The following is a 26,744-nucleotide window of genomic DNA, read 5'->3' as shown; positions in this document are numbered from 1 at the left end:
AAACATTCAGCTAAAAAATCATGTGAAATGTTGTAACCATTTTTATACACAGTCCCCCAACTTTCAGGGGTTCAAATGTATTCGGACAAATTCATATAATCATAAATAAAATGTTAATTTTTTATATTTTGTTGAGAATATTTTGCCGAAGTCTGAAACCCATGGACATCCCCAAAGACTGGATTTCCTACTTTGTGATGCTTTGCCAGGACTTACTGCAGCTGTCTTCAGTTGTTTTTTGTTGTTGTTGTTTTTTTGGTCTTTCTGCCTATAGTTGCGAGTTCAGCAAGTTAAATGCATGAGATCGAGCTGAGATTAGGTAATTGACAAATATTCTTCTATAAGAATATATTGAAGAATATTTTTCTTCCTTTCCTTCAAAAACACCTGGGTTGCTTTTGTGGTGTGTTTTGGGTCAATGTCCATCTGTACTGTGAGGTTCCGTCCAACCAACTTTTCTGCATTGTGCTGAATCTGGGCAGACAGTATATCGCTATACTCTTCAGAATTCATCCATTTACTTCTGTCACTTCATCAATAAACACTAGTGACCTAGTGCCGCTGGACGCAATGCATGTCCATGCCATCACACAGCCATAATTCTAGTACATGTCGATCTTAGTTTCATCTGTCCAAAGAATGCTTTTCTGGCATTTTCAGATGTTTTTTTGGCAAAGTCTGCTCTGGCCTTTCTATTCTTGAAGCTGATGAATGGTTTGCACCTTATGGTGAATCCACTGTATTTGCTCTCCTGAAGTCTTCTCTTGATTATAGACTTTGACAATGACATGCCTACCTCCTGGAGAGTGTTCTTCCCTTGGCTGGATGTTGAAAAGGGTTTTGTTTTTTCAATGGAGAGGATCCTGCAATCACCCACCACTGCCATTTCCGTGGACTTCCAGGCATTTTTATGTTGCTGAGTTCACCAGTGCATTCTTTTTTTTTCTCAGAATGTTTTCTCAGAAATTCCACCCTGCAGCTGATTTCATTGGTCAAGATTACAATAGGTGCATTTACATGGAGCACTGTAATCTGTTCAAAAGTCCAATCTGAATGAAAATACTCCATATAAAAACATCAATCGGAATAAAACTGCCCAAACTGAATGAAATTGTAATCCGTTTGAGAGGGGTGGGAAAAAACCTTTTCATGAACCGATAAAACGAAAAATTTCACCATGTAAACGACCTGACCCGATTACTTTTGAGTGTGTGTCCTTATTTGATGTGATATACAGCGCGCACCTTCACCACTGAAGAGTGTGCGCCGCGCTCGCACCAGGCTATAATGTTGACAAGGGAGGAAAGTTCATTTTTCTGAGGGGTAACCTTTTTTTTTCATAAGAAGTTATGAAGATAATGTTGGAATAATGACACAGACATCGCCTGGCTACACCCTCTCATCTTGACAGCGTTTGTCCCAGGCATTTTTTTAAATGATTATTACATTTTACAAAAAATACAAATCTTTTATAAAAACCGTATAAATCCTGAGTTGCTATTGCAAACTTGAACACATTCCAGCTGCTGGAGAGGACATTTCTGATGCGCCATACAAACTGTGTGCGCATGTCACAAAATGATTCAGATTGAAAGTCAGCACATGTAAACCCCAGATCGGTTTATATAACGCCTCATGTAAACTGTCCACTGAATCTTTCAATCGGAATGATTTTAATCAGAATCACAAAAAAGTGTGCATGTACACGTGGCTAGTGACGGTGTGGCAATCACGCCACTGTAGGTTTAGGGATCAGTGTTTGATGTAGGCATTCAGTCCTATGATTGACATGACCAGTACAATCATAAGAATCAGCTGAATCATGCTTCAGGAGCAGGTAGAACAGTCCATGGAGGGATGGCAGGAGCCAGGAGCAGCCAGAAGCAGGAGTAGCTAGGCAGGGATCCAGAGCACAGCCTGGACTACAACTCACGACAGAGTAGACGAAGGGAAAGAGGTATTGTAAAATTTTGGCTATCTATACCAGGGGTATGGTTGACAGAGATTAGGCCAATGGAGGTGGAGCTGGAGCTCTGAGCAAAGACAGAGAGCAGATGGGACCGGGCAACACTGATGGTCAAGGAAGTCGAGGTTAAGGCGCAGCGATGAATGACCTAGGTAGAGCCAGGGTCCCTGAGGACTGGTCCCTGGTCCCTTGGCCAGTGGGACCAAGGAGGAGCTGGAGGGAAGGTGGAGCTAAATGGAGCTGAAGGGGTGGAGAGATGGAGCACAGGTGAGTCCATGGTGCCAGCAGGGTAACGTCTGACCAAGGCTCAGCCGGAGGGAGCCCAGGTGAAGCCGCAAGGACAAAGGTAACTGGTGGAGCTGAGGGAAGCATAAGCCAAGGCGAAGCCAGCAGGTCAACAGACCAAGGTGTAGTGATGGGGATGAGCAGATGGAGGTGGAGCCAGGAGATCCATTAATTACTCACCCTCATGTCATTCCAGACATGCAAGATCTTCAGAACACAAATGAAGATATTTTTGTTGAAATCCGATGGCTCAGAAAGGCCTTCATTGACACCAATGTCATTTCCTCTCTCAAGACCCATAAAGGGCACTAAAGATGTCATTATAAAGCCCATCTCACTACAGTTGCTCTACAATAATTTTATGAAGCAACCAGAATATTTATAGAAATAGACCAGAAAACGAAATAAATAAGTAACAACTAAATAAATAAACGACTAAATAAATAAATAACGACTATATATTGATGGCCGATTTCAAAACACTTCTTCCTGAAGCTTCGGAGCTTAATGAATCAGCGTATCGATTCGATTTGGATCGCGTGCCAAACCGCCAAACTGCAGAAATCACATGACTTTGGCGATCCGAACCGCTGATTCAATACAATGATTCACAACGGTTCGAAGCTTTACGAAGCGGTGTTTTGAAACTGGCCATCAGTATAGATGTTATTTAGTTGTTGTTTTTTCAACACAAAAACTATTCTCGTCGCTTCATAAAATTATTGTAGAGCCACTGTAGTGAGATGGACTTTTTAACGACGTCTTTAGTGCCTTTTATGGGTCTTGAGAGAGGAAATTACATTGTGGCCAATGGAGGCCTTTCTGAGCCATCGGATTTCAACTAAAATATCTTAATTTGTGTTTCAAAGATGAACAAAGGTCTTACGGGTGTGTTGCCTTTTTAAAATTCAACCATAAAACTCCTCAAATCCAGTCAATTGTTTTTTTTTGTGTGTATTCATGGTTCAAGTGCGACAAAAGTCATAGGTTTTTTGTTTTGTTTTTACCACTCAAAAAAAAAAAAAAAAAACGACCCGAGGGAAGGATGAGGGTTAAAGCTTAAAAACTGTTGATTATCAGTGATTCGCCCAGAAATTCCTTATCGATACATCTCTACTCAACACATTATGTAATTTTTGACAGTTGCCGTTTCCAGCAAAACCTCTCAGGCGCAGCATTTGACAAACCAACTCTTGTATGATGACATTCCCACGAGCTCTGTGGGCTTTTAAGCAGGGTGTGTTTGGTTATTAGAGTGATGAATCGTGCATGCAGTCCTGTAAATCTCTGGTTATAGAGACATGTAGCAGGCCGAGGTTCGCCACAGGTCTCAGAGCTCTATGTCCTCCAGAGCAGCATGTTTCCCCCGGTCACGCCGTCTGCTCACACTGGCTCTTCTCCAGCTCACTATATGATCAACACTACAAGCTGTCTTCTCTCTGTCTTAAGACTCACAACTATAGACTAAACAAAGATTGGTGTCTAAAACATCTCAATATCTCTTGAACTGTTCCAGTGACCAAAAGCTTGTGGATGGAGATGTGAATTAACAGTAAGTGACAAGCTTTACTGCTTGTCTACAAATATCCAGTCAAGCGGTGTCACTCTCACAGAGACATTAAAAATTGACTGACGATCAGTCACAACGAATCGCATCATTCGCGTGCATGAAAAGCAGACACTCGCTCACTCTCGCATGCAAACCCAGTAATTAATTCCAAAGTCCATTTTGCATGCTGTGAAAAACATAACAGGAAATAAAGAACTGGGACTCACCCCGTTATCACTAGCAGGACTCTGAACCTGCAGAGGAGCAGAAAGGCAATAAAATCACTCACACCATTGAGTATTTACACGAAACACATCATTGCAGTCAGAAAGATCTCAGACTTTTATAACCTCCATGCAAAGTTTTTCTAAAAAAGCATATGCATGAAACAATCACAACACAAAACAATCATAAACTAGTTTAAAACAAGTTCTTAAAGCCCTTTCACACCAAGGACAATATAAAGATAACGATTAAGTTTTAGTTCTAAAAATCGTTCTCAGTATTAAAGCTACACTGTGTGATATTTTCCCCCATCTAGCGGTGTAAAGGTATATGACCATCCAGGGAATATTAGTTTCTGTTCCTCTCAATTCTGATTTCGTTTTAACTCCTACGGTGGCCGATTTAGTCCAAGATTAACATGGCAATCCCCCTCTTCACATTCGACACGGTGCCATCGAGTGTTAAAACGCGAAAGGCTAATGTAATGTGGCTAAAGTACTTTCAAGATGGAGGGGCAACATGGCGACCAGAATTCGAACCCCTCACCTGTATGTATTTTCAATGGCATATTATAAACTTATGAGAATACTTTATAACTTGCAAATAAAATATCCATTAAAGTAAATAATGTATATTTACATTAAAGTAAATAAAAGTAAATATACATTTATGAGCACATATATTTTTGAAACTAAGTGTTTTTAGCTAAGAAAAAACAAAAAAGGTTACACAGTGTAGCTTTAATAAATAGAAGAGTTCACACCATAACTAGAATGATAATGGCACAGTTAAAACAATAACATGGAATCACTTTCAGAATGAATTTTTCCAGCTGACGAACGATAAAAAGCCAATCAGGATCCAGCCTGGTGTAATGAGCTTGAGCATTTAAAGTGACAGACGAGCATGCGCATAGAATAAACAGGACGATATCGTCTACACATTCTTGGTGTGAATGGGCCTTTGTATTCATGTTGGTTTTATTTGGTTTTGAAAAAACGTTCAATTTCAACCATGTCATGTCATGTCACCATCAAACAAAAAGTAATAGCATATTTTCCTTACACCTTGAAAACATGTGAGTGTGCACATTTTATTCATAACTTAAGTAATTTAAAGTATTTTTATAAATATTATGAATTATGAATTCAAAAATATCATTAAGCTTTTGAGAAATTACATCACATGACATTTTACAATGTGAACTAACCTTGCCTTGTCAAAAAAGGTATTATACAAGATTTCTTGACCTCGATACAGTCAAGAGGGTCCTATGATATCATCTGTGTTTTTTCGGCATGCCTATTTACACAAAGTTATGTCATCAGAGGCTTTTTACACTAACCAGACCCACCATTGTCTGATTGAGCAAGACAAAATTTGTGAAAAAAAGTGATAACAACTTGTCTGGCTATCACCAGACCAAGCTCAATTTAAGACTGAACACTGGTCTGGGGAGTCTGCTCTGTATTTTCTACTGCAGAAGAGGCGTAATAAACGAGCATAATTCAAACGATTCTGCATGCAATTGTATAGTCCTTCAACCAATCCGACCACAAGAGGCGTGATCAACGGGCAACGACCCATCACTTCTCTATCCGTCATCGTGTTAAACCCGACAATAGCAAGCCAGATGAATGAGCCAGTCTGTGATTGCTTACTGTAAAAGTGTAACAGAAGCAGTAGAAATTAATGTACAGGTTTCCAGACTGAGTTAGATAACAACAGGAGCAGGGGTGTGGAGAGCAAGGCGAATGGCTTTAGCTTTTGGCATGATCAACCCAAACCCAATCAGATTTTTTGGTAACACTTTACAATACGGGTGCACTAATATGCATGCTTAACTAATGCACAGATAATTATGAGTTAATGTATGACTCATGAAGAACTAACCCCTTTATTAATGATTACTGCATCAGCAACTAATGAAGATTCTAAATGATTAATAAATTAAATAATATATGAATTGCTATTAGTTAAATGTGTCATAATGTATTATTTTCCTAATAACATATTATATTAACTAATAATTTTAAATTAACGTGTTAATTACTACAACAGGTCAAAGCCATGCATTTACACCTCCAGTTAATTAATCATTAGCTAATGATTTACAAAGGGATCATGTTATGACTTTACTTGTTGAGCACATCAATATGAACTAATTGTAAAGTAATATGTAATTGTGGTTATGGGTTTTGAATACATTTTTAATTAGTTTATTGTAATAAAAACCATACATACAGGTATATACAATCCACAAAAATAGAGTATAAATATATGTACAAGCATACATATATACAGTATACACATATATATATATATATATATATATATCCACATACATACCCATACATAGTATAATAGTATAATGAAGCAAATGATTAACATAAAATAAATTAAAAATAGAGAAAAGAAAGAAAAATAAATAAATAAATAATAATACTTAAAATTAAAATAGAATATAAAACCCCAAGTATAATCCACCCACACCCTGGATCCAGATTTCCCAATATCAGTTACAAATGAAATCTGAAGCCATCTGAATGCCAATCCTCTATTGCTGACCCTTTTGCACCATGGCTGTCGACAACTCCAAGTAAACAATAACCATATATGTTAAAACCCAGGCTCGCAAGGAGCGTGAATGTGGAGGTTTATATCAGTAATAATTAATAAATTGGTTAGTTCTTTGCACATTAACTCATGATTATCTGTGCATTTGTTAAGCATGATTTAATGCATATTAGACTTTTTTCCAAACTCAACTTTTTTTCATTTTAAATAAAAATGTATAAACTAACAGGTATTTAATAATGGGAATAGAGTGTTTAAAGGGTAGGGTTAGGGGTATGGGAAGGTGTAGGGGAAGGCTTTAGGAACAAGGACAAGTATTCCAATTTATGATTTTAAGACAAAATTATCATATACACTTAATAATTGGTTATTATTGAATACTTTTTTATAATATACCACAATACACTGAGGTGCAAATAGAATCTTCCACTGGTATTTGCAATTTTTCACTAAGTATAAACAGCGTCTAACATTTTTTATTTATATTTTCCTTACCACGTCAATATTTTGTATCCAGGAAATGAAAAACTTAAATACTTTAAATGTGTATATTCACAAGAGGATCATGTTGTCAGCTTTTAGGAGTACACAACAACAGACTGCACTAAAAGGCACAAAACTCCCACAAAGATGATTCATAAGATCAGATGAGCGATTAGCACAAATACCAACATAAAAATTAAATACATTAAGTAATTTCAGTTCAGATTAAAGGACAAAGATGTATTCTTTGGCCTGTTTTATTACACACACATCAGCATTCAGGGCACCAGCTGCAGCTAAGCGGGCAATGACTTATAATGGTCAGAAAGGGCCCTCTGGGACACAGATCACTGGCATCAGTTCAGCTCACAGTGAGAGCAACAGATAAATGTACCAGCCCAGTGGATTCAATTGGCGCACCAGAAACAATTCAACCGATCACTGGATCTCTGCCAGTGACATTGTGTTCAATCTGTCCCTCAGCTCAGCCAAAAGATCACAAAAAAAAACATTTTTATTTTTCTATATTTTATATTCAAGCAGAATTTTTAAGCCATTTCTACTTTTTGTTCCGTTTTTTTAATGGAAGCTTATTTCAACATTTTAAAAGATAATTGCTAGCCTAGAAATCTAGACCGAGCCTGCAGTCTCCCTCTCAGATACTGAAGCTTTCGCGCCTCAATCGCCCCCCGGGTGACCGGTCCCAGTATAGCCGCCCGCGAGGCAAACTAAATAATAAAATTACACTTCAAATATTTTTTCCCCAAAGTTCGTTTTTGTCATTGAAGGCAGTTATCATCACGATGATTTCATTTCAAGTGTTCGTTTTTAAAATAAGTTAAGTTTGAGTTAGTTATCTGATGCTATAAAAACGGGGGGTGTGACGACATGATTGACAGCTGAGATCGACGTCTTCTCTGAGTGAAGTTGTCACTGAGACTTTTTTCGGGATTTTTGGGAGCAGATTGGAGCTTTAGCTTTAATTTCTACATTTCAATAACTGTTTATTTCACACCAACATAATTCATTGTTCTGCATCTGTGAGAGTGTGGGCGGGCTTTTGATATCGCAGCTGTACTTCCTGCTCTACTTCCTGCTCTCTACTGCGCAACTCCGGTCCCGAAATTGCTACTGCGCAGACTCGGTCCCAAGATGTCCGTGCCTTGCAGGCTGCCTAAAAGCTTCAAATCTGCCAAGCGGAAACGGATGATGTCGAGTCGTCCATATTTTTTTACGGTCTATGATCTAGACGCACCCTAACGGCAGCAAACCTCATCTGCCGCGACTGTCGTCTAGCAACTCTCAATACCCTTCTGAGCTGTAAACGCCAAACTCTGGTCGGGCCAATCACATCATGTATAGAGTCGTTGGGCGGGGCTTAACATAATGACGGCCGAGTTGCACATGCTTCTAGTAAACACAGAAACTGGCGAACGGCGGTCTTTCGAATCAGCTTTGACCGCGACTCTGGAAGACTTGGAGTTAAGCTTTTCTCTGAGAAAAGAACAAAGAACGGCACTGAAGTCATTCTTAAGAAGGGAAGATGTCGTCAGTGTTTTGCTGACCGGATACGGCGAAAGTTTAATCTTTCGACTAGCTCTGTTTGGTTGTAGCACTATCTAATCGCGTGCATGCCATGCAGATGGAGTTTGAGAGACAGCCGTTTATCCCGCTCCTCAGATTGAGTCCTGTCAATGGTGAGTTTCCAGACCAAACATCCTGATGTGGGTCTGGCTTGTCAGGCTAGATAATTGCAACTTTTTATCTCACAATTGTTTTTACCTCTCACAATTTAAAGATATAATGTAAAAATTGGAAGATTTATAAAGTCAGAATTGCGAGATATACAAAGTCAAAATTGTGAGATATAATGTCAAAATTGCAAGATATTTAAAGTCAGAATTGCAAGATATAATGTCAGAATTGCGAGATTTATAAAGTCAGAATTGCGAGACATAATATCAAAATTGCGAGATATATATGAATTGCGAGATATAAAGTCAGAATTGCGAGATATATAAAGTCAGAATTGCGAGAAATATAAAGTCAGAATTGTGATATGAAGTCAGAATTGGGAGATATAGTCAGAATTTCGAGAAATATAAAGTCAGAATTGTGATATGAAGTCAGAATTGGGAGATATAGTCAGAATTTCGAGAAATATAAAGTCAGAATTGTGATATGAAGTCAGAATTGGGAGATATAGTCAGAATTGCGAGAAATATAAAGTCAGAATTGTGATATATAGTCAGAATTGCGAGATATATCAAAATTGCGAGATATATAAAGTCAGAAATGGGAGATATAAAGTCAGAATTGTGAGATATATATAAAGTCAGAATTGTGAGATATATATAAAGTCAGAATTGCAAGATATATAGAATTTAAAATCGCGAGAAATTTAAAGTCAGAATTGCGTCTGCTGAAGGAGAATGGTTCCTGCAGAAGTATAACAGAAGCAGTAGAAATGAATGTACAGGTTTCCAGAATGTACAGAGTTGCAGGGCAACATCAAATCGCCGGCAGATCAGGCTGGGTTTACCCAGTCTAGCAGTTAATTCCTTTTTATTTTGGCGAGGATGTATTAAATTGATCAAAAAATGTATAATTTGTATAAGCATTTATAATGTTACAAAAGATTTCCATTTAAAAACTTTAAAAACGTAATCCATTTAAAACAACTTTCTATTCATCAAAGAATTTTTTTTAGCACAGTTTCCACAAAAATAATGGAATGGAAACTTCCAACACATTCTTCAACACTATAAATATTCTCTGGGTGTATTTCTGAAGGCAGTATCTGCTTTTTGTCTCGCACTATGCGATACTGAAAGTCTGGTTTTCTGACGCGTTATTACATGGTTGCCTAGAGTTTAAATAGTCGAAGTGGCTGATAGAGCCTTGCTGCTGCCTAAGTGCAAACTGTACTTAAGGATTTTGTAAGTGTACACTGCAGCAAAGTCTGGAATCCTTTGAAGCATGCACGTAAGGGATTAGACAGGAATGCAAACCGCAAGCAGAGTGTGTATAGCTGTGAATATATTCTGAGGTGCCAAATGAGTGTGTGTCTGCTGCATGGATGGCAGAATCAATAAGATGTGGGTCAACTCTTTTCAACTCCAGCACCAAACTGTCACAGAGAAAGCAGCGGAGACCGTGGCTCTGAACCACGTCAAGATGGCTGATGCTTTTTTAGGTTGATCCAATCTTCTTCTTTTTTTATAGGGATGAAGAGCAATTACAGTAAGAGGCTAGAGAGCACTGCTTGTTTTGGGGTCACTTAACCAACAGATTACGAAACACAGGCTGGAAAAGCAATATGCTGCGATTTATCCAGGTGTTTCGGCTATAAACCACATGACCCAGAATGTTAATAGCTGAGTTTCCCCTGACGGAAAAGCAATGAGGGGGGTTCACACTGGCCATATCTGCCACGGTCAAAATCCGAGTGCCTTGGTTCCAGGCCTTTGCACAGGCTACTTTACTTCAAGAACAAGTGTGCATCCGAGTCTGTGAGTTGCTTACACATTCACGCAAATCGCACCACAATTCAGTCGCATGACAGCTTTCACATTATCAATTTTTTATTGCGACTTGTGCCTTGTTCTGAACTAAACTGCCAGTGTGAAAGCCTCCCGACACAATTTTTCATGCAGTCATGTAGGTTTGGAATGACGTCAAAAAATGATGACATTTTCATTTTTGGGAGAACTATCCAACCCAGGCTCAATGGGGAAAAAACATACGTGTGGCGACATTTCCGTGCACACCTTTCTTCTTTCTTGACAATTTCAAAGTGTGATGTCCAGCTGCTGCTAAAACTCATTCAGTTTTAACCTAAGCAAGTTAACGTCAAAGTTATATTTAATTGGTTGCTTTATCACACAATTTCGGAGTTGCGCTATAGGCAACAATGTCATTTTAGCTTGCGTCTACAAATATTTGACTTTTATTATGACGGGACAGTCGTCGGCGTCATTTCCGCTTTTCCAGTCATGAGTATGAGGTAACACAGCTGTGTTTATCATATTAGATACATTTAAGTGTGTTTAAAATGATGTTAGGATGTTACTCTGTGCATTCGCTCAGCAGCTGCTGTGACTGCTAAGAGTAAAGCGTTTCTGACAAATAAAACCAGAAACCGAGGGTAACGCAGATATGACACAATTGACAGACTCCCTTAGAAGTTCCGGATTCTTGGTTAAAATAGCAATTTTCTCACAATTTACAAATAGTTGGAGACATTTGGGATATTGTAAGAACTCAATTGAACAAAATATGTAACACTGGCCTGGTGGTTTTGGGATATTTTACTGCAAAAATCCTGCATAGTGCACCTTTAAGACATGTTTTTTTTTTTTTTTTTTTTAAATTAGCCTAAATTGGTGCTTTTATTTTAAATTTTTACATATGGCCTCTCCAATCATAAATGTGACCCTGGATCACAAAACCAGTCATAAGTTGAACAGGCATATTTGTGTCAATAGCCAATAATACATCGCATGGGGTCAAAATTATACTTATTTCTTTTATGACAAAAATCATCATATTCCCTGAAAATAGGCCTATTGTGTACATTTCCTACCATAAATATATAACAAAAAAATATTAGTAGTAGTAATATGCAATGCTAAGGACTTTAAAGAACTTTAAAGGCGATTTTCTTAATATTTCGATTTTTTTATTATTATTTTTTTGCACCCTCAAACTCCTGATTTTCAAATCGTTGTACCTCGGCTAAATATTGTCCTAACAAACCTTACATCAATGGAAAGCTTATTTATTCAGCTTTCATATGATGTATAAATCTCAAAAAACAAACAAAAAAAGTCCCCCTATGACTGGTTTTGTGGTTCAGGGTCACAAATACATTCATGGCAATAAATGTAAATGTGGCGAACAGGTGGAATCTCGTGTCAAATGCAATCACATGTGAAGGCCTCGTCAAGTTCAAGAGTAATGCAGGGGCAATTTGATTTATGCAACTCATGAGAATGCTGAACACACACACACACACACACACACACACACACACACACACACATCCATCCACAGCGCATAGCCTACTGTACGTCATTACACATTACTAAACGTGTGTAATTAAATGCATAAGTACAAATACACTCAAGCCTCTGAGAACCTTTAAAGTGACTCTACAAACGCCGTATCCATGTAACATGAGCCATATTCCCAGTTAATGAGCCTGTATTAAAGGTGCTATGAATAATTAAAACACAATGTCTTCCAAAGGTGGTGGCTGAATGATACTCATAATGGGCTTTAACCCAATCCAGCTCGAACCACCGCAACACGCAATAGCATCATGTCATTGTTCTTTCACAGACGGACTCCACATGAAAGATGAAACAGGTTCTTACCGCAGGAAGAAGAGGCTCCATCTGCGCTCCTTGATCTTTCACATCCATCTCTGATATTTTGGCTTAGGCTTGTCTTGTTCGTCTGTGGTGAATTTTCTTTAAAATACTGATAGGAAGGTGGCGAAAATGTAATGTATGTTGATGCGTAGCGGCGTAGTAACCATTGGGGGGGTTTTCCGCTCTTCCTTCACTCGCGCGCGTCCGTGCTTGCGCTCCTTCAGCGTGCCATTTGCGCTCGCGTGACGCAGCTGCGACCGGCAGCACGTGAGTTAACAGAAACCACCGGGACGTGATGGATAAACGGATGAAAGACACAGTGGACAAACGGACACTTGAAGCTTCAGTTTACTACGGTGTGAGAAGACCATTTATAGTGCGCCGAGTTCAACAAAAGCCGAACCAGACGGGGGGAAACGTGATTCATGTTATAACATCTAAATAAACTAGACCATTTTTTTTTAATGCAAATTTCATTATTTACAAATGTCAGTTACAGCCTTTGTTTTGTGTTTGTAGTGCATGCTGTTTTAAAACTTATAATTGAAAAAAATATAGTCTTACCTAAAATCGCAAAACTGTCGAAATTAACTTCCAATTTGTTCTGGCCAATAGCAGTGGACTCGTCCAATATCACACAAGGTCACACAGGGGTTTGCAAATTTTATGGTGTCAAGAACCTCCAAATATGATGAACCTTTATGAGGGACCTCCTTCCTAAAATGCATCTATATTATGTTTATAAATGAAAAACATTTAAACTGTAGATAAATAGTAAGATTGACATTATGAATGCAACATATTGCTTCCAAACTTAAATTGGCTATACCTAATGCTGGATGTATGAACCCAAAGAAGAACATTTTCAATTAAAAAAATATTTGTTTAAGCAACTTTATCAATAAATGTATGTAAGCGGAATACTGCCTTACAACCCCATTAAGCAAGATAAAGGTACTAGTGAGAGACACTCACCAGATAGCACAAACTGTATATAGGGGAGAGTGGGGCACAAACTAACACTTTTTGACTTTCTCAGTTTGTGTAAATTCACTGGGGTTCAGGTTATTTTATTTCCCCACATTAATTTCACACGTCTATTATAATGTGGTTTTGTTTCATTAATACAGTGTATAATTTTCTCTTGATTTACCCTGAAATTAATGGAAGTGAAATGTGACAACATGCCCCATATAGGTGGGGTACATTGTAACATGAGCATATGATAGCTTAAAATGTGATGTGATCTAATCTAATAAAAAAAAATATACAAAATAACAAACTAAATATTTTAACAATAAAATACAATTAACTTTTCCCACATACATTTTTTTAATAATTAAAAATGAACAATTTTTTTAATTTGACAAAAAAATACCTCAAAACACAGCTATACAGCATTGTTCAAAACATATTAATCATTTCTGAACATTGACTCTCAGTCTTTATTCACTTTTTCTCATGGTTCCTCAATATAATTCATAAAAGTATAGACTATAATAACATTGTAACGCAGTGTGAAAACATGCCTCACCTGCACAATTGGGATTTAAACTCAGGTTGTGTCTTCTGCTGATAGATCAGCATTAAAAAACTCTTAAATAACAGATATAACATCAAAATAATATCATAATTGTCTTATTTTAAATAAACGTTCAGAATCTTCAAAATATTTTTAAATTTTGCCACATTTTTTCCCCTCTATATTGTTGATACGGCAATTATTAAATAGCCCTACTCACTAAGTTTCGTGGTGCTGGCATGTGTGGAAAGTTTTAAACCATGTGTGTTACAACTAACACCGTGCTAGGTTGTGCCCGCTCTCTTCTATATTCTTTCCTCACTAAACCTAATCAATCAATCACATAATTCTTTTTTTTTTTTTTTTTTTTTACATTTTCCACAAACAAAAACAAACAAAAAAAATAGCTTAAAAGGCTACTTCTGTAGCTACATTCAAAAACTCAATCAATGACGGGCCTATTTCTACCTTATCAGACCATTGGACTGAATGTTCATCTCTTCATAAGACATTACTGTGCTGTATCTATAGGCCTAAACCCACATACAGAACTGTAGCTGCATATCTTATCTACCAACTGGCATACGTAGTGCTTTACCGCTGGAAAACTATGCCAATCAATCTCAATTCCATTAGACTTCGACGCCATCTTGTGGGTGAATATATAACAACTAGAATGTACATTTTTGCACGCAAAACCGTCATTATTATTTAATCTACTCCCTCACCCTCATCGTGGTTTTCGAAATCCAAATTTGTATTTTTCTGTGGAACAAATTAGATACGTGTATATCGCCAAGTGCCAAAAGAGGGGGAAACATATTAAAAGCACTATCAAAATAAGTTAGGTAGCCTGCCATATAGCCTACCATAAAACCTATTTTACTCCCGCCAAAGTAGCCTATTATAAAGACAAATTTATAGCTTTGTGTGGAAAAATAGCCTCAAATGGTTAAGGCTTGTAGGCGGCAGTTAAAATCTTCCTTTCCGCGTTAACCGAAAAAAACTATGCATTTTATGAAGGTAAAGTGTAACATTTCCATTCCTGAAGGTCTATAAATAAATGTATTAGTATTTTTACATAGGCTATCTAAGAAACAGTTTGGCAAGCAGAGTTGTTTTGTGTAGGGTCTCTGGTTATTTCGGGTTCAACAGCTGCTGAAAGAACTTTATTATTCACTTGATCCCTTTACTGTAATGTACACTAAGAGAGTTTGTAGCGGCATTTATTGATAGATTCTGCTTCCGTGTATAAGCCTATTGCTTATGGTAGAATTAAACCCGTATTTCCTCCGGGTCAAGGACACATAGCCTACTAAGCTGTGTCCCAAAACCTGGTCAGCTGCTTACATTGCCTACGTAGTCGATCTTGTCTATAGACAGATCTTTGAAAGGTCATTCTTGCGTTTGCCGCTAGGTGTCAGTATTGTAAGCTAGGCTATACACTCACTTGCACTGTCAAATCGATTAATCACATTCAAAATATATAATGTATTAATTTAAGAAATATTTGCATGTATATAATGTATGTGTGCATGTACACACAAACACTTTTTTCTTAAATACATGCAGGTGTGTGTGTATTTATACATAATTATACACAGTATACACACATATTATGTAAACACAAACGTTTATTTTTGATTAATTTATTTTGACAGCACTAAATGTAAATAATACATCAATAGGCCTAATCAAGGAGCCGAATATAAACTGTAATTTAAGATGCAAAGATTTTTTTGAGGGATTTAATATACTCAAACATCTGACAATTTATTTAGGTTATACATAAAACATTCTGACACCAGCAGAATGTCATGACTTCACATTAACATTCTATATTTTACAATAAGCATCTAATCAAAGAAGCTTTTAATAAAGATACAGTTTTGATAGACCATGATCATTAAATTCCCATATTAAACACTTTTGTGATTTTAGGCTAATAACAATTTATCTAGAATCATTATATTGGGACTGTATGTTTTAACAAACACTCATATGATGGTCTATTAATGAAAAACTTCCTTTCCTTTTTTTCATATTACCACCACTAAAAAATACACAGAATACTCAGTTCAGAATTGAGTTCAGCAGTCATTAAACAGTTAGTTCACCCAAAAATGAAAAATCTGTCATTAATTACTCACCCTCATTTCGTTCCAAACCCATTAGACCTTTGTTCATCTTCAGAACACAAAGATATTTTAATGAAAAATACTCTCTGACCCGTCCATAGACCACCATTTATTAAACACTTTCTATTTAATAACTCTTTTTAACGTCAAGCAAGTCACATAAGTAACAGTAATTTGCCCAGTCTATTCTCTGCCCAGTGTGACCTAAAACTTACACTTTTCACAATGTTGAAGTAGCCTATTCAAATCATTCAGATATTGCGAGCCGTTGCGATATGCATATTGCGATAAGCACATTTGCGATATTTCGATAATTTCAATATATTGCACACGGCCTACTTTCAAGGGCCAGAAAGTTAGTAAAGACATCATTAAAATAATCCATGTGACAAGTGACAACATTGGATGAACCAACATAATGACTTTATTCAACAATTTCTTCTAGCTAGTGTCAGACTCGTACACTGTTGACATAGAGTAAACACTGCACAGGGCAGCATTACAGAACGCTGGCTTCCCATTGGCCTACACTGTTCACGTGAGTAGAACTATTTATTTATTTATTTTATTTAAGTTTATTTGGATAGGGACAGATACAAAAAACATAGATAAACTTGAACATTCATCTGATAACAAACAAGCATCATAGTGTTTTTAGCTAAAGCTAATTCACAACACTTGTCCCTAGTGGGTATAATTATGAAGCGCTGCGCTGTTTACTCTACTTCAACAGCGTAAAGGCCTGTTCACACCTGGGCGATTTTCGCACGTGTTTATCGCCGACTTTTAACGCCTCGTGACTAAACAAAGGGAGCCAATGTGAGTGTGCACACCGACATGCAAAACAGCAGACATAAAGGCGCAATAAAAAAAAAAAACACCTTGGTTTCGTTTTTTTTGTTTTTGACGCGGCACGTTAAAAACTCTCCGTCCAATGAGATCATCGCTTTTGTTCACATGCCGGGAGCGGCTGAAGTTACAGTAAAACATGACTTGGTGGCGCTCAAGCACAAAACGGTCTTGCCGATCACACGTTGATATGATAAAGAGGAAATAAGAAGACAAAGAATATGATGAGCTGATAATGTTGCTTGCCAGTTCGCAAAAAGTGTGTGAATGTTTGGGCAAGCATGTAAATAGTATACCGTCTCTCTTCTTCTTCTTCTGTGTGACAAGCGAGTGTCAGAAGCATAATGTGGCGCAGCACCACCTTGTGTACAGCACCACTGTAAATAAAAATATGGACGTAGCGTCCGTGACGTCACCCATAGGATTTCGATAAGCCGTTCTGAAATACAAAGTAGAGACGAGCTGGCCGTTGCCATCTTGACACGCTTCATTGCGTGTCACGCCCGGATAAAAGGAAATGGGCAAAGAGGCGGGACATGGGCCGAGCTTAGGTGACGCAATGACTAACAGACAGCAGATAAATGGCCATCCACCTGTCACTCAAAGTAACCACGCCCTTAATTATGCAGAACTTTAAGGCTTTAAATAATGTAAACGAATGAGTTATAGAAAAATTCACCTCCCTCACAGTTGTCATGAAGGGCAAAATTAGCCGTATAGGCCAAAACCACAATTTGTACCAGACTGTAAACATGTTTTTTTTTCTGCTTTAAAATTGGGCATTTTAACACGGGGCTCAATGAGGTTCTTGCTTCTGGAGCCTGTCAAAAGAGGCCAGTCAATGAATTGCAGTTTAAATTACTTCCGTATTGGCTTCAACAGAAACCGGCGAAGGTTGCCACTTGGTGGGAACACACAGATGCGCCGAATAATGTCTTGAAAAATGCTGGCGATAAGCATGCGCGATAATTGTCCTGGTGTGTACAGGCCTTCAGTGTCTAACAGGGTAGATTTGTTATTTTTGTTAGTTTTTTTGCGCATAAAAATTATTACGGTCACTTTATAAAATTAAGCTCTAACCCCTTAGTCACATGATTTTAACGATGTCTTTACTAACTTTCTGTCCCTTGAAAGTGTTAATTGAATTGCTGTCTATGGAGGGGTCAGAAAGCTCTCGGATTTTATCAGAATATCTTCATTTGTGTTCAAAAGATGAAGGTCTTACGGGTTTGGAATGACACGAGGGAGAGATGAATGACAGACCTTTCATTTTTGGGTGAACTAACCCTTTAACATTAAAATAAATTGATATTGTATACATAAATCATCATCATAATGTTATTTCTATACTATAAACATTATAATGGCACGCTCAGACCAAGGAAGTTTACGTTTGAGTGTCAAAATGAAAAAAGTCAGGTTCTTTGATCAAATTTCTTTCCCTGTTCTGTGAGACCTGACTGTCTTTGGCAGTGTGAACACCTGAAACAGGAGTGATGCAGGAATTTCTCTGTTGCGCTTCTTCCAAAATCCTTAAATCGCTGGAATCGACCGATTCAATGGAAGTTTCGGTCCACGTCGAATCCGTGGCATCTTTTCCTTCCAGCTCCTCAGAAACCTCCAGCGCAGATCCGTGTATTTCCAACATATCTCTATCCTCGGGCATGTAATTCAGTTGGGCTGATCTTTCAAGAGTCGCATCTGTGCCCCAGCCAGGCAGATTTGAGACGGTTTTACTACTGTTTTCTAACAAACCCCTTGAATCCCATCCAGCAGCACAGGCGTAGTAATCCAAACTGTTACTAGCGCCACCAGTACTAGTAGAAGGCAGACCTTTGACCCCCGCTGTGGCGTAAGAGAGCAGAGCTGCTGTGTTTATATCAGTTTCGTACGATGGAGCACCTGAGGAAGACACAAACCAGCGCTGTCCGGAGGCTGCACTGCTCTCTTGGGTTTGGTTTGTTAAGCTGTTAGTAAGCGTGAGGTGTCGGTCAGTAGTGCCAGGGTCAGGGCTAAGAGTTGTAAAACAGGATTTTGTGTAACTGTTGACAAACTGCTCCTGGAATAAGGCGCTTGTCATTGCGTACCTGGAGCCCAGCAGCAACTGAGAGTGTGGAGAGTTGCAGGGTGTAGGGGTCAGTCGCTCAGCGTCGAAGCCACTGTAACTTCTGGAGATGTGGAGAAAAGAAACAAAAACAGGAGAAAATTAGGTAATACTATCCACCTTTTTCCTACTCCCGATGCTGGGAGTAACTTTTGCTAGACAATCTCTGTGAACGCAATAGGCATTTTCAAAAAGTGGTACAATGAGATGACATTATTCTACTCACCCTTTAATGTAAAAGTGTTAAAGCATTAACAAATGACTACAACAGACCATCAACATTTCCACAGCAATACTACAGGTGTTTTAAACATCACTTTAGTGAGCCTATATTATGTAACAATCAAAAAAATGCTCAATAAATGGAACATTGAGTAATGATTTTTTAAAGTGATTTCTGTAAATACCGTAGACCTGCTTTAGAAACCAGTAAACACTATTTAAGGGATTAGAAGTGAAAAAGGGAGACAATTGTATTCATCTGTGTGAAAACGAACCGGAAAAGAGATGTGAGGAGGAAAGTGAGAGATTCTTTGTGAATTCCAGTGAATTATTCATGAACCATATCATAAATCGGGAGAGCACACTACAAATGTGCACTATACATCGATCAGGCATAACAGTATGACCAATATTGTGTCGGTCCCCCTTTTACTGCCAAAACGGCCCTGACCGTCAAGGCATGAACTCCACTAGACCCCTGAAGGTGAGCTGTGGTATCTGGCGCCAAGATGTTAGCAGCAGATCCTTTAAGTACTATAAGTTAGAAGTTGGGGCCTCCATGGATTTGAATTGTTTGTTCAGCACATCCCACAGATGCTCGATTGGATTGAGAACTGAGGAATTTGGAGGCCAAGACAACATCTCAAACTCATTGTTTTGCTTCTCAAACCATTCCTGAACTATTTTTGCTTTGTGGCAGGGCGCATTATCCTCCTGAAAGAGGGCACAGCCACCAGACAATACCGTTTCCATGAAAGGGTGAACATGGTCTGCAACAATGCTTAGATTAGGTGGTGCATGTAAAAGTAACATCCACATGAATGGCAGGACCCAAGGTTTCCCAGCAGAACATTGCCCAAAGCATCACACTGCCTCAGCTGGCTTTCTTTCTTCCCATTGTGTATTTTGGTGTCATGTGTTCCCCAGGTAAGCGACACACACGCACCCGGCCATCCAGGTGATGTAAAAAACAAAACTTGATTCATCAGACCTGGCCACCTTCTTCCATTGCTCCATGGTCCAGTTCTGATGCTCACATGGCCACTGTTGGCGCTTTTGGCGGTGGACGGGTCAGCATTGGCAACCTGACTGGCCTGCGGATATACAGCCCCACACGCAACAAACTGCGCACTGTGTATTTTGACACCTTTCTATCAGAACCAGCATTAACTTCTTGAGCAATTTGAGCTACGTAGCTCGTCTGTTTGATCAGACCACACGGGCCAGACTTCTCTCCCTACGTGCATCAATGAGCCTTGGCCACCCATGACCCTGTCACCGAATCACCACTGTTCCTTCTTGGAAACCTTTTGATAGATACTGACCAATGCAGACCGGGAACACCCCACAAGAGCTGCAGTTTTGGAGATCCTCTGACCCAGTCATCTAGCCATCACAATTTGGCCCTTGTCAAACTCTCTCAAATCATTACACTTGGCCATTTCTCCTGCTTCAAAAACATCAACATTGAGGACAAAATGTTTACTTATACCAGCACCCATATCCCCCTGTAGCCCAAGACTGGTTTCCCACTGAAGCAAAGCAGGGCTGAGCCTGGTCAGTACCTGGATGGGAGACCAACTGGGAAAACCAGGTTGCTGCTGGTAGAGGTGTGAGTGAGGCCAGCAGGGGGTGCTCACCCTGTGGTCTGTGTGGGTCCTAACACCCCAGTATAGTGATGGGGACACTATACTGACAAAGAGCACCGTCCTTCGGATGAGACGTTAAACCGAGGTCCTGACTCTCTGTGGTCATTAAAGATCCCAGGATGTCTTTCGGGAAAAAGAGTAGGGGTGTAACCCTGGCATCCTGGCCAAATATGCCCATTGGCCTCTGTCCATGATGGCTTCCTAATAATCCCCATATCCTGATTGGCTTCATCACTCGGTCTCCTCTCCACCAATCAGCTGGTGTGTGGTGAGCGTTCTGGCGCAATATGGCTGCCGTCGCATCATCCAGGTGGATGCTGCACATTGGTGGTGGTTGAGGAGATTCCCCCCTTCAATGTAAAGTGCTTTGAGTGCCTTGAAAAGCGCTTTATAAATCAAACGCATTATTATTATTATTATTATTATTATTATTATTATTATTATTATTACTTGCTGCCTAATATATCCCACCTACTAACAGGTGCCGTGATGAAGAGATTATCAGTGTTATTCACTTCACTTCATAATGTTATGCCTAATTGGTCATCTTTTTTCATTCTGTTACAGAGGAAAACAAAAGGGAAAAAATAAAAAATCAGGAGGAAAAGAATGAAAATAACTTTTGTTGGCATACCATGTTAAAATACTAAAGCATTACGATACTGAACACGAAGGATATTTTACAGCTAATTCATTCAAAACCTGATGGATTATTTGTAGCGCAACCCAGACAGGAGGTGCCCCTCATAATCTAAAATGCTAATTATTTAAATATGGATTATGTAAAACATGGCTTTTGTAATATACAGTGCTAACATAAATAATTTTTTTAAACTTTAATTATTAATATTAATAACAATTAAATATTTGTTAATAAATTCAATGTATTTAAATTCATTTTTAAAAGCATGTTAATTTCTGCAGTCAAGTCCAAATTAAAATTCAGATTAGAAAACCTGCAAGAGAATCAATTATCAGTGCATTCATTTGCATGGAAATAGACTTACGAATCATAATTGTCCCGAAATCCTTTCGCAAATGGATTGTGATCAATTTTTAGTTGAGTAACCTGAGGAAATAAAGAAACATGTTCATTAAATCTGTTCATATCTCTTCTTTTGTAAATGAATGCAGCGGTAGACTAGTTCTCACATCCGTGTTCTGGTAAGCCGTGACAGATATAAACTGCGTCTCGGGAAAGGTGAATGTCTGTACTCGATCAGGATCACTTGTATCTTCATCTCCACTCTTGTTTATTTCAATCACATGCACCCTCGGCTGATACTTATGAAGAGACTGTAGGACGATCATCTTGGAAGGACAAAGAAAAAAAAAAAAAATATATATATATATATATATATATATATATATATATATATATATATATATATATATATATATATATATATATATATATATATATATATATATATATATATATGTATATATAACATAAAAAAATATATATATCAAACCACCATAACCTTCTCAAGCTACCAATAAAAAAAAAAGAATACATAAACTGTATAATTTCCATGTTTGCTTATATTAATACACCATAAAGGACAAGTTACACCATATAGCCTCATGTCCGTGCTATTACACAGCTACAAACATGCTCTTTGGAAATAAAGGTGGTTATAAGATATGACATTTTAGCTCATAATAGTGTGATAATTAATAATTTTTAAATGTTTAACATGGTTAAAAGGTAACCTGTTAAGATAAAAGTGAGACCCTCACAAATAATGGCATTTTGAAACAACAACATTATCATTTAAAAGGTACAAAAATGTTTTGAGAAGCTAATTTGGTCACACTTTGTAATAACACATGCTATGATTCATAAGTTAAGCATTAGTAAATAGTTCATTCATCACTTATAAGGCATTAAATAAGTTTATAAATTAATTGTGTTTAGAAATTCAGCTGTAAATGCTTAATTCTTGATTTATAAGCATACGTGTTTAATGTTATTTTATTACCTTATTAATGATAAATTTATAATTTCTAAAATAAGCATTTAACAACACACTGAGTAACTATTACTACACTGTAAAAAAAAAAAAAAGTTGCTTCCTTAAATATTTAAGTACATTCAACTTGGATGTTTAAGTAATTTTAACTTAAATTCCACTAGGCTATGTAAAAACATATTTTGATCATATATTTTTTTACAGTGTATATGTCTAAATATTAAGACGTATAAATGTACATTTAAATTGTTTATTCATGATTTACTTACACTTTTGTAAATGATCTTATGAACCCCTGACAACTAAATAAAAAAATGAAATAAAGCATGAAATTACACACGCATACCACATTATAGATATGCTTATAAATCAAGAGCAAAGCATTTACAGCAGTAAACTGCTTGCTGATGTACTAATGCTTTTTAAATTATGAAATATATTTACTAAATCTTAACTTATTATTCATAACGAAGTTATTGTGAAGTGTTACCGATATTTTTTTTAATTTTTGTCATGGGCTGCAGATGACAAATGAACACATTCTAATGCATGGGAGTTATTGTTGATTATTGACTCGCCCATGTATTTAGACTAAAATACTCGTAGGCTCAATGATTGGTTTCATGAAAAGAACATTAAATAAGAAATCACCTGAGTGGTGTTGCTGGACGCTCCCTTGTTGTTTGTCAGCTTGAGTTTTCCGAAAGAGATCTCCTGACGCATCCAGTGCGCGCCGGTGTTTGGAGAGTCCGGGTGCGTGTATACCCGGTTTCCTTCAAGAAAACAAACAAACCATTGAATTGATCTTTTAGGGAATACTATATTAAACGGAAGTATTATTACTGTGGTTACTATTTATTTATTAATATCGGACTTTCCCCCCCAGAGTAGATATAATTTGGTCCATTACGCTTTGGAAAAAGAAAAAAAAAACATTTTGATTGCTATATTTAAAACAACTCTTTTTAATCTGCTCGGTGCAAAGCTTCATGATAAATTCCACTCGAGTTGATTATTAGCCTATAGTTTACCCGTAACATGGGGTTTACCGGTGACATTAGTGTCCGCTTTGCCACAAGGAATCCATTTCCCGCCCTGGAACCTCCAGTGGTTCGGATCCGCCAGAATCACATCCACAACAATATTATACTGACACGTCGGGTCAAGACCAGAAACACTAAAACTTAGAAACGGAAACATCCGGCTGCAGGAAAAAGGAGAGAGAGGAAAAAAGGCTAGTGTATTTGCATTTTTAAATATTTTTACACACTGAAATACTAGATATGCTCCTGCAATAAATGGGATAAAAAAGGTTAAGTCGATTTATAATATGTTATGTAGGCTAATTAATTATTAAACAATTATACGCTATTGATATGAATAAAACCTATTAAATACAATCAAATTCAATAAAAAAAAAAAAACACAGATACATTTAAAAGATACATTAAATAGTAGACTTACCGTCCCTGTTTAGTAATGATCATTTCTGTTTGGTGTCTGTGGAATTTGAACCACAGCGCCCGGTTACACAGGTAAACCTGAGCTTTACCGGGCACCGAGTGAAAAGGGTAGACCGCGGCGTTTGCGTAAGTTTGTCCGTACGGCTGTGTGTACGCGTAGCTCAGCCCATTGTAGTACGGCCCGTTGCTGATGACCGGGTGAGGTGTCATGTAGTGACTGGAGAGTGCCGGGAGCGCGGGCACTACATGCTGACCCGAGTACGAGAACATTGCAGAAGACGATGCGAAGTCGGTCCGCGCTTGACTTGATTCAGGCAAATTACACGTGCCCGCGCTGTCACTGTCATCCCGTGCCGCGGACACGCAGTCCAGAGCGTTTGGTGTGTTTCTCATCCCTGTGGAGAGTCTTTTCAAAGGTGGCTCGTTCTCCAGGGTGTCACCGGAGGAGGAGACGCGGTCGTCCCCCGCGGCGGCGATGTGCGTAAAATCATTGTCCACACTCACCGGTTTGTTGGCCAGTGCGGACGGTGAAGGGAGTTGTTGCAGGTGCATAACTAACTGAGAAAGTTCTCAGAGTTCGACCAGTTCGGAACTTCAGACCTCCGACATGCTGCTATGACTGGATGTGTGCCCTCTATGTGCCAGCCTTCACACCGAGCTTAATATAGGAAAATGACGTCGCTCTGATTTTGATAACAGCAGAATGGGCTGGTATTTGCATTTAGATTGGCATTAAGCCGACTTAAGCGGCTTTTTGGAGTAGGTTACAGTGTGTAAAATGTTCATGCTACCTGACAAATATCGCAGGAGCGCTGGGAAATCCAGTGACACCTGGGTCAAATGAAAGGGGAAAAAATGTGAACGCGGGGCGATCATAGTTAAGTCAGTCAAAAACGCTTTGCTAAACTCAACCGGGCTTGGTTTTATGCAGCACAGTTCGGAATATCTATCATTATTAATAATAATAATTATTATAAAGTAGTCATACTTTTTTTTTGTTGTAATAACTCAGTGGCGCTAGCAGCACATAATTTAGGCTAAATTATAAAGTAGCTGTAGGAAAGGTTTTCAGTATACTTAATTTCCACTATAGGCTATAGTCCTACTAGTTTTACCGTGCATGGACTCCTTTCATAGATTAGATAAATGGCACATTCTTAGTTATCAGTATACATGAGATGCAGGACATAAGTCACCAGGAAATTAAAATTATATTGCAGTATTTACCAATGTTTAGAGATTCATAAAATTTTATCAAAGCTACCTCTTGCAGGACATCTCTCTGGCACGAAGGCAGGGCATCCTGTCACTCAAATGACATCACAGCATAGAAAACCACAACTATCCAATCAATTCCGATCTGCGAAATCAAGCCCCGCCCTATATTTCTTCGTGTTCGTGAAGCCGTTTCACTCATAAGTCAAAATAGGGAGGAAAAGCCTATGGCAACTTTCTTTTCATGACGATTTTATTTTTAATATACAGTGAGCATAAGAACTTAAAAACTTTCCTAGAAGCTCAAGAGTCTTCAACGAGAATGATAACATGGTAGGATAAGCTGGTGAGGTTAAAGGAGCTGGATGGGAAAATAGAAGAATAATTGTTAAACTGTCTCTATCTAATTAGTCCATAGAAAAAGTATCACTACAGATTACTACCATATCCATAGTATTATATATAGTATACAGTACATACACTGTAAAAAAAAACGGGTTTTTTTTAACAGGTGTTTTACCTGTATTTTGAACATTGCATTAGTTTGTGTTTTAAAATTAAAACAATTACCATTACATTTTCCGTTTTTTTTTTTTTTTTTACAGTGTATATTTGTATACCGTAGTATAGTGTTCATCGTCATTGCTAGCTCAATTCTTTTTTACGGAACAATAAGATAATCTACTAGTAAAATAATTTGCTGTGCGTCGATCATTACTGAATAGTAATTATCTTATATCACCTTGTGCAACAGTGCAATAGTTACATATTTGCTTAATATCGGAGACAATGTTACTTAAACTATAGGGACAGAATTAGATATGGGTTTGGAAAGAGGGGACTTGAAAATATTCCTGGAATCAAGTGAAACCGTTTAGACAGGAACAACGTTTACAGAGAACACAAATAAATATTTCACACTGATGCTCACTTAAGCGTCGTCCTGAAGTGCTGTCATCTTAAATAAGGTGTTTCATTGTAGTTCTCTGAAAATCTCCCTCAGAGATTTCATTCCTCAGGAACTTCAAGGGGAAATTCAAGGACAACTGATTTACACTGAAACCACATCCCTTTGCAGCAATAATTCAAGACCTACATAATGAATCTTTTTTTTGTGTGTGTGGACATTTCTAGTTTGAACAATTG

The 26,744-nt window shown here is 38.0% G+C and overlaps 2 protein-coding genes across 6 annotated transcripts in view; both read right to left on the bottom strand.

Moving 5' to 3' along the window:
- The window catches only part of slc4a10a (solute carrier family 4 member 10a), a 67,082-nt gene extending 54,276 nt beyond the window's left edge, over positions 1–12,806 (bottom strand). The window contains exons 1-2 of one of the 4 annotated variants that reach the window (XM_067431173.1): positions 12,464–12,806; positions 4,028–4,054 (exon numbers count right to left, since the gene is read on the bottom strand). In XM_067431173.1, the coding sequence (XP_067287274.1) occupies positions 4,028–4,054; positions 12,464–12,511 (75 nt within the window). In that variant the 5' untranslated portion in view covers positions 12,512–12,806. The remainder of the gene's footprint in view (positions 1–4,027; positions 4,055–12,463) is intronic. The other 3 variants (XM_067431169.1, XM_067431172.1, XM_067431171.1) reach the window with 3 other exon arrangements.
- Positions 12,807–15,604: 2,798 nt separating this feature from the next.
- On the bottom strand, positions 15,605–26,098 carry tbr1a (T-box brain transcription factor 1a). Of its 2 annotated transcripts, none has more exons than XM_067431174.1 (6): positions 24,385–26,098; positions 23,952–24,124; positions 23,572–23,693; positions 22,097–22,255; positions 21,952–22,013; positions 15,605–19,137 (listed from the first exon to the last, which is right to left on the bottom strand). In XM_067431174.1, the coding sequence occupies exons 1-6, from the start codon at positions 24,933–24,935 to the stop codon at positions 18,357–18,359; spliced, it is 1,848 nt and encodes a 615-aa protein (XP_067287275.1). In that variant the 5' UTR covers positions 24,936–26,098; the 3' UTR covers positions 15,605–18,356. The 2 variants fall into 2 exon arrangements, with proteins under 2 accessions (XP_067287275.1, XP_067287276.1); XM_067431175.1 differs by having other exon boundaries at positions 23,970–24,124.
- Between the last annotated feature and the right edge of the window lie 646 nt (positions 26,099–26,744).

This window comes from Pseudorasbora parva, chromosome 22 (genome assembly GCF_024679245.1).
Source record: "Pseudorasbora parva isolate DD20220531a chromosome 22, ASM2467924v1, whole genome shotgun sequence".
Classification (NCBI taxonomy): Eukaryota; Metazoa; Chordata; class Actinopteri; order Cypriniformes; family Gobionidae; genus Pseudorasbora; species Pseudorasbora parva.
The sequence above is the reverse complement of the archived record's forward strand: the minus strand, read 5'-3'. Positions and strand labels throughout refer to the sequence as shown.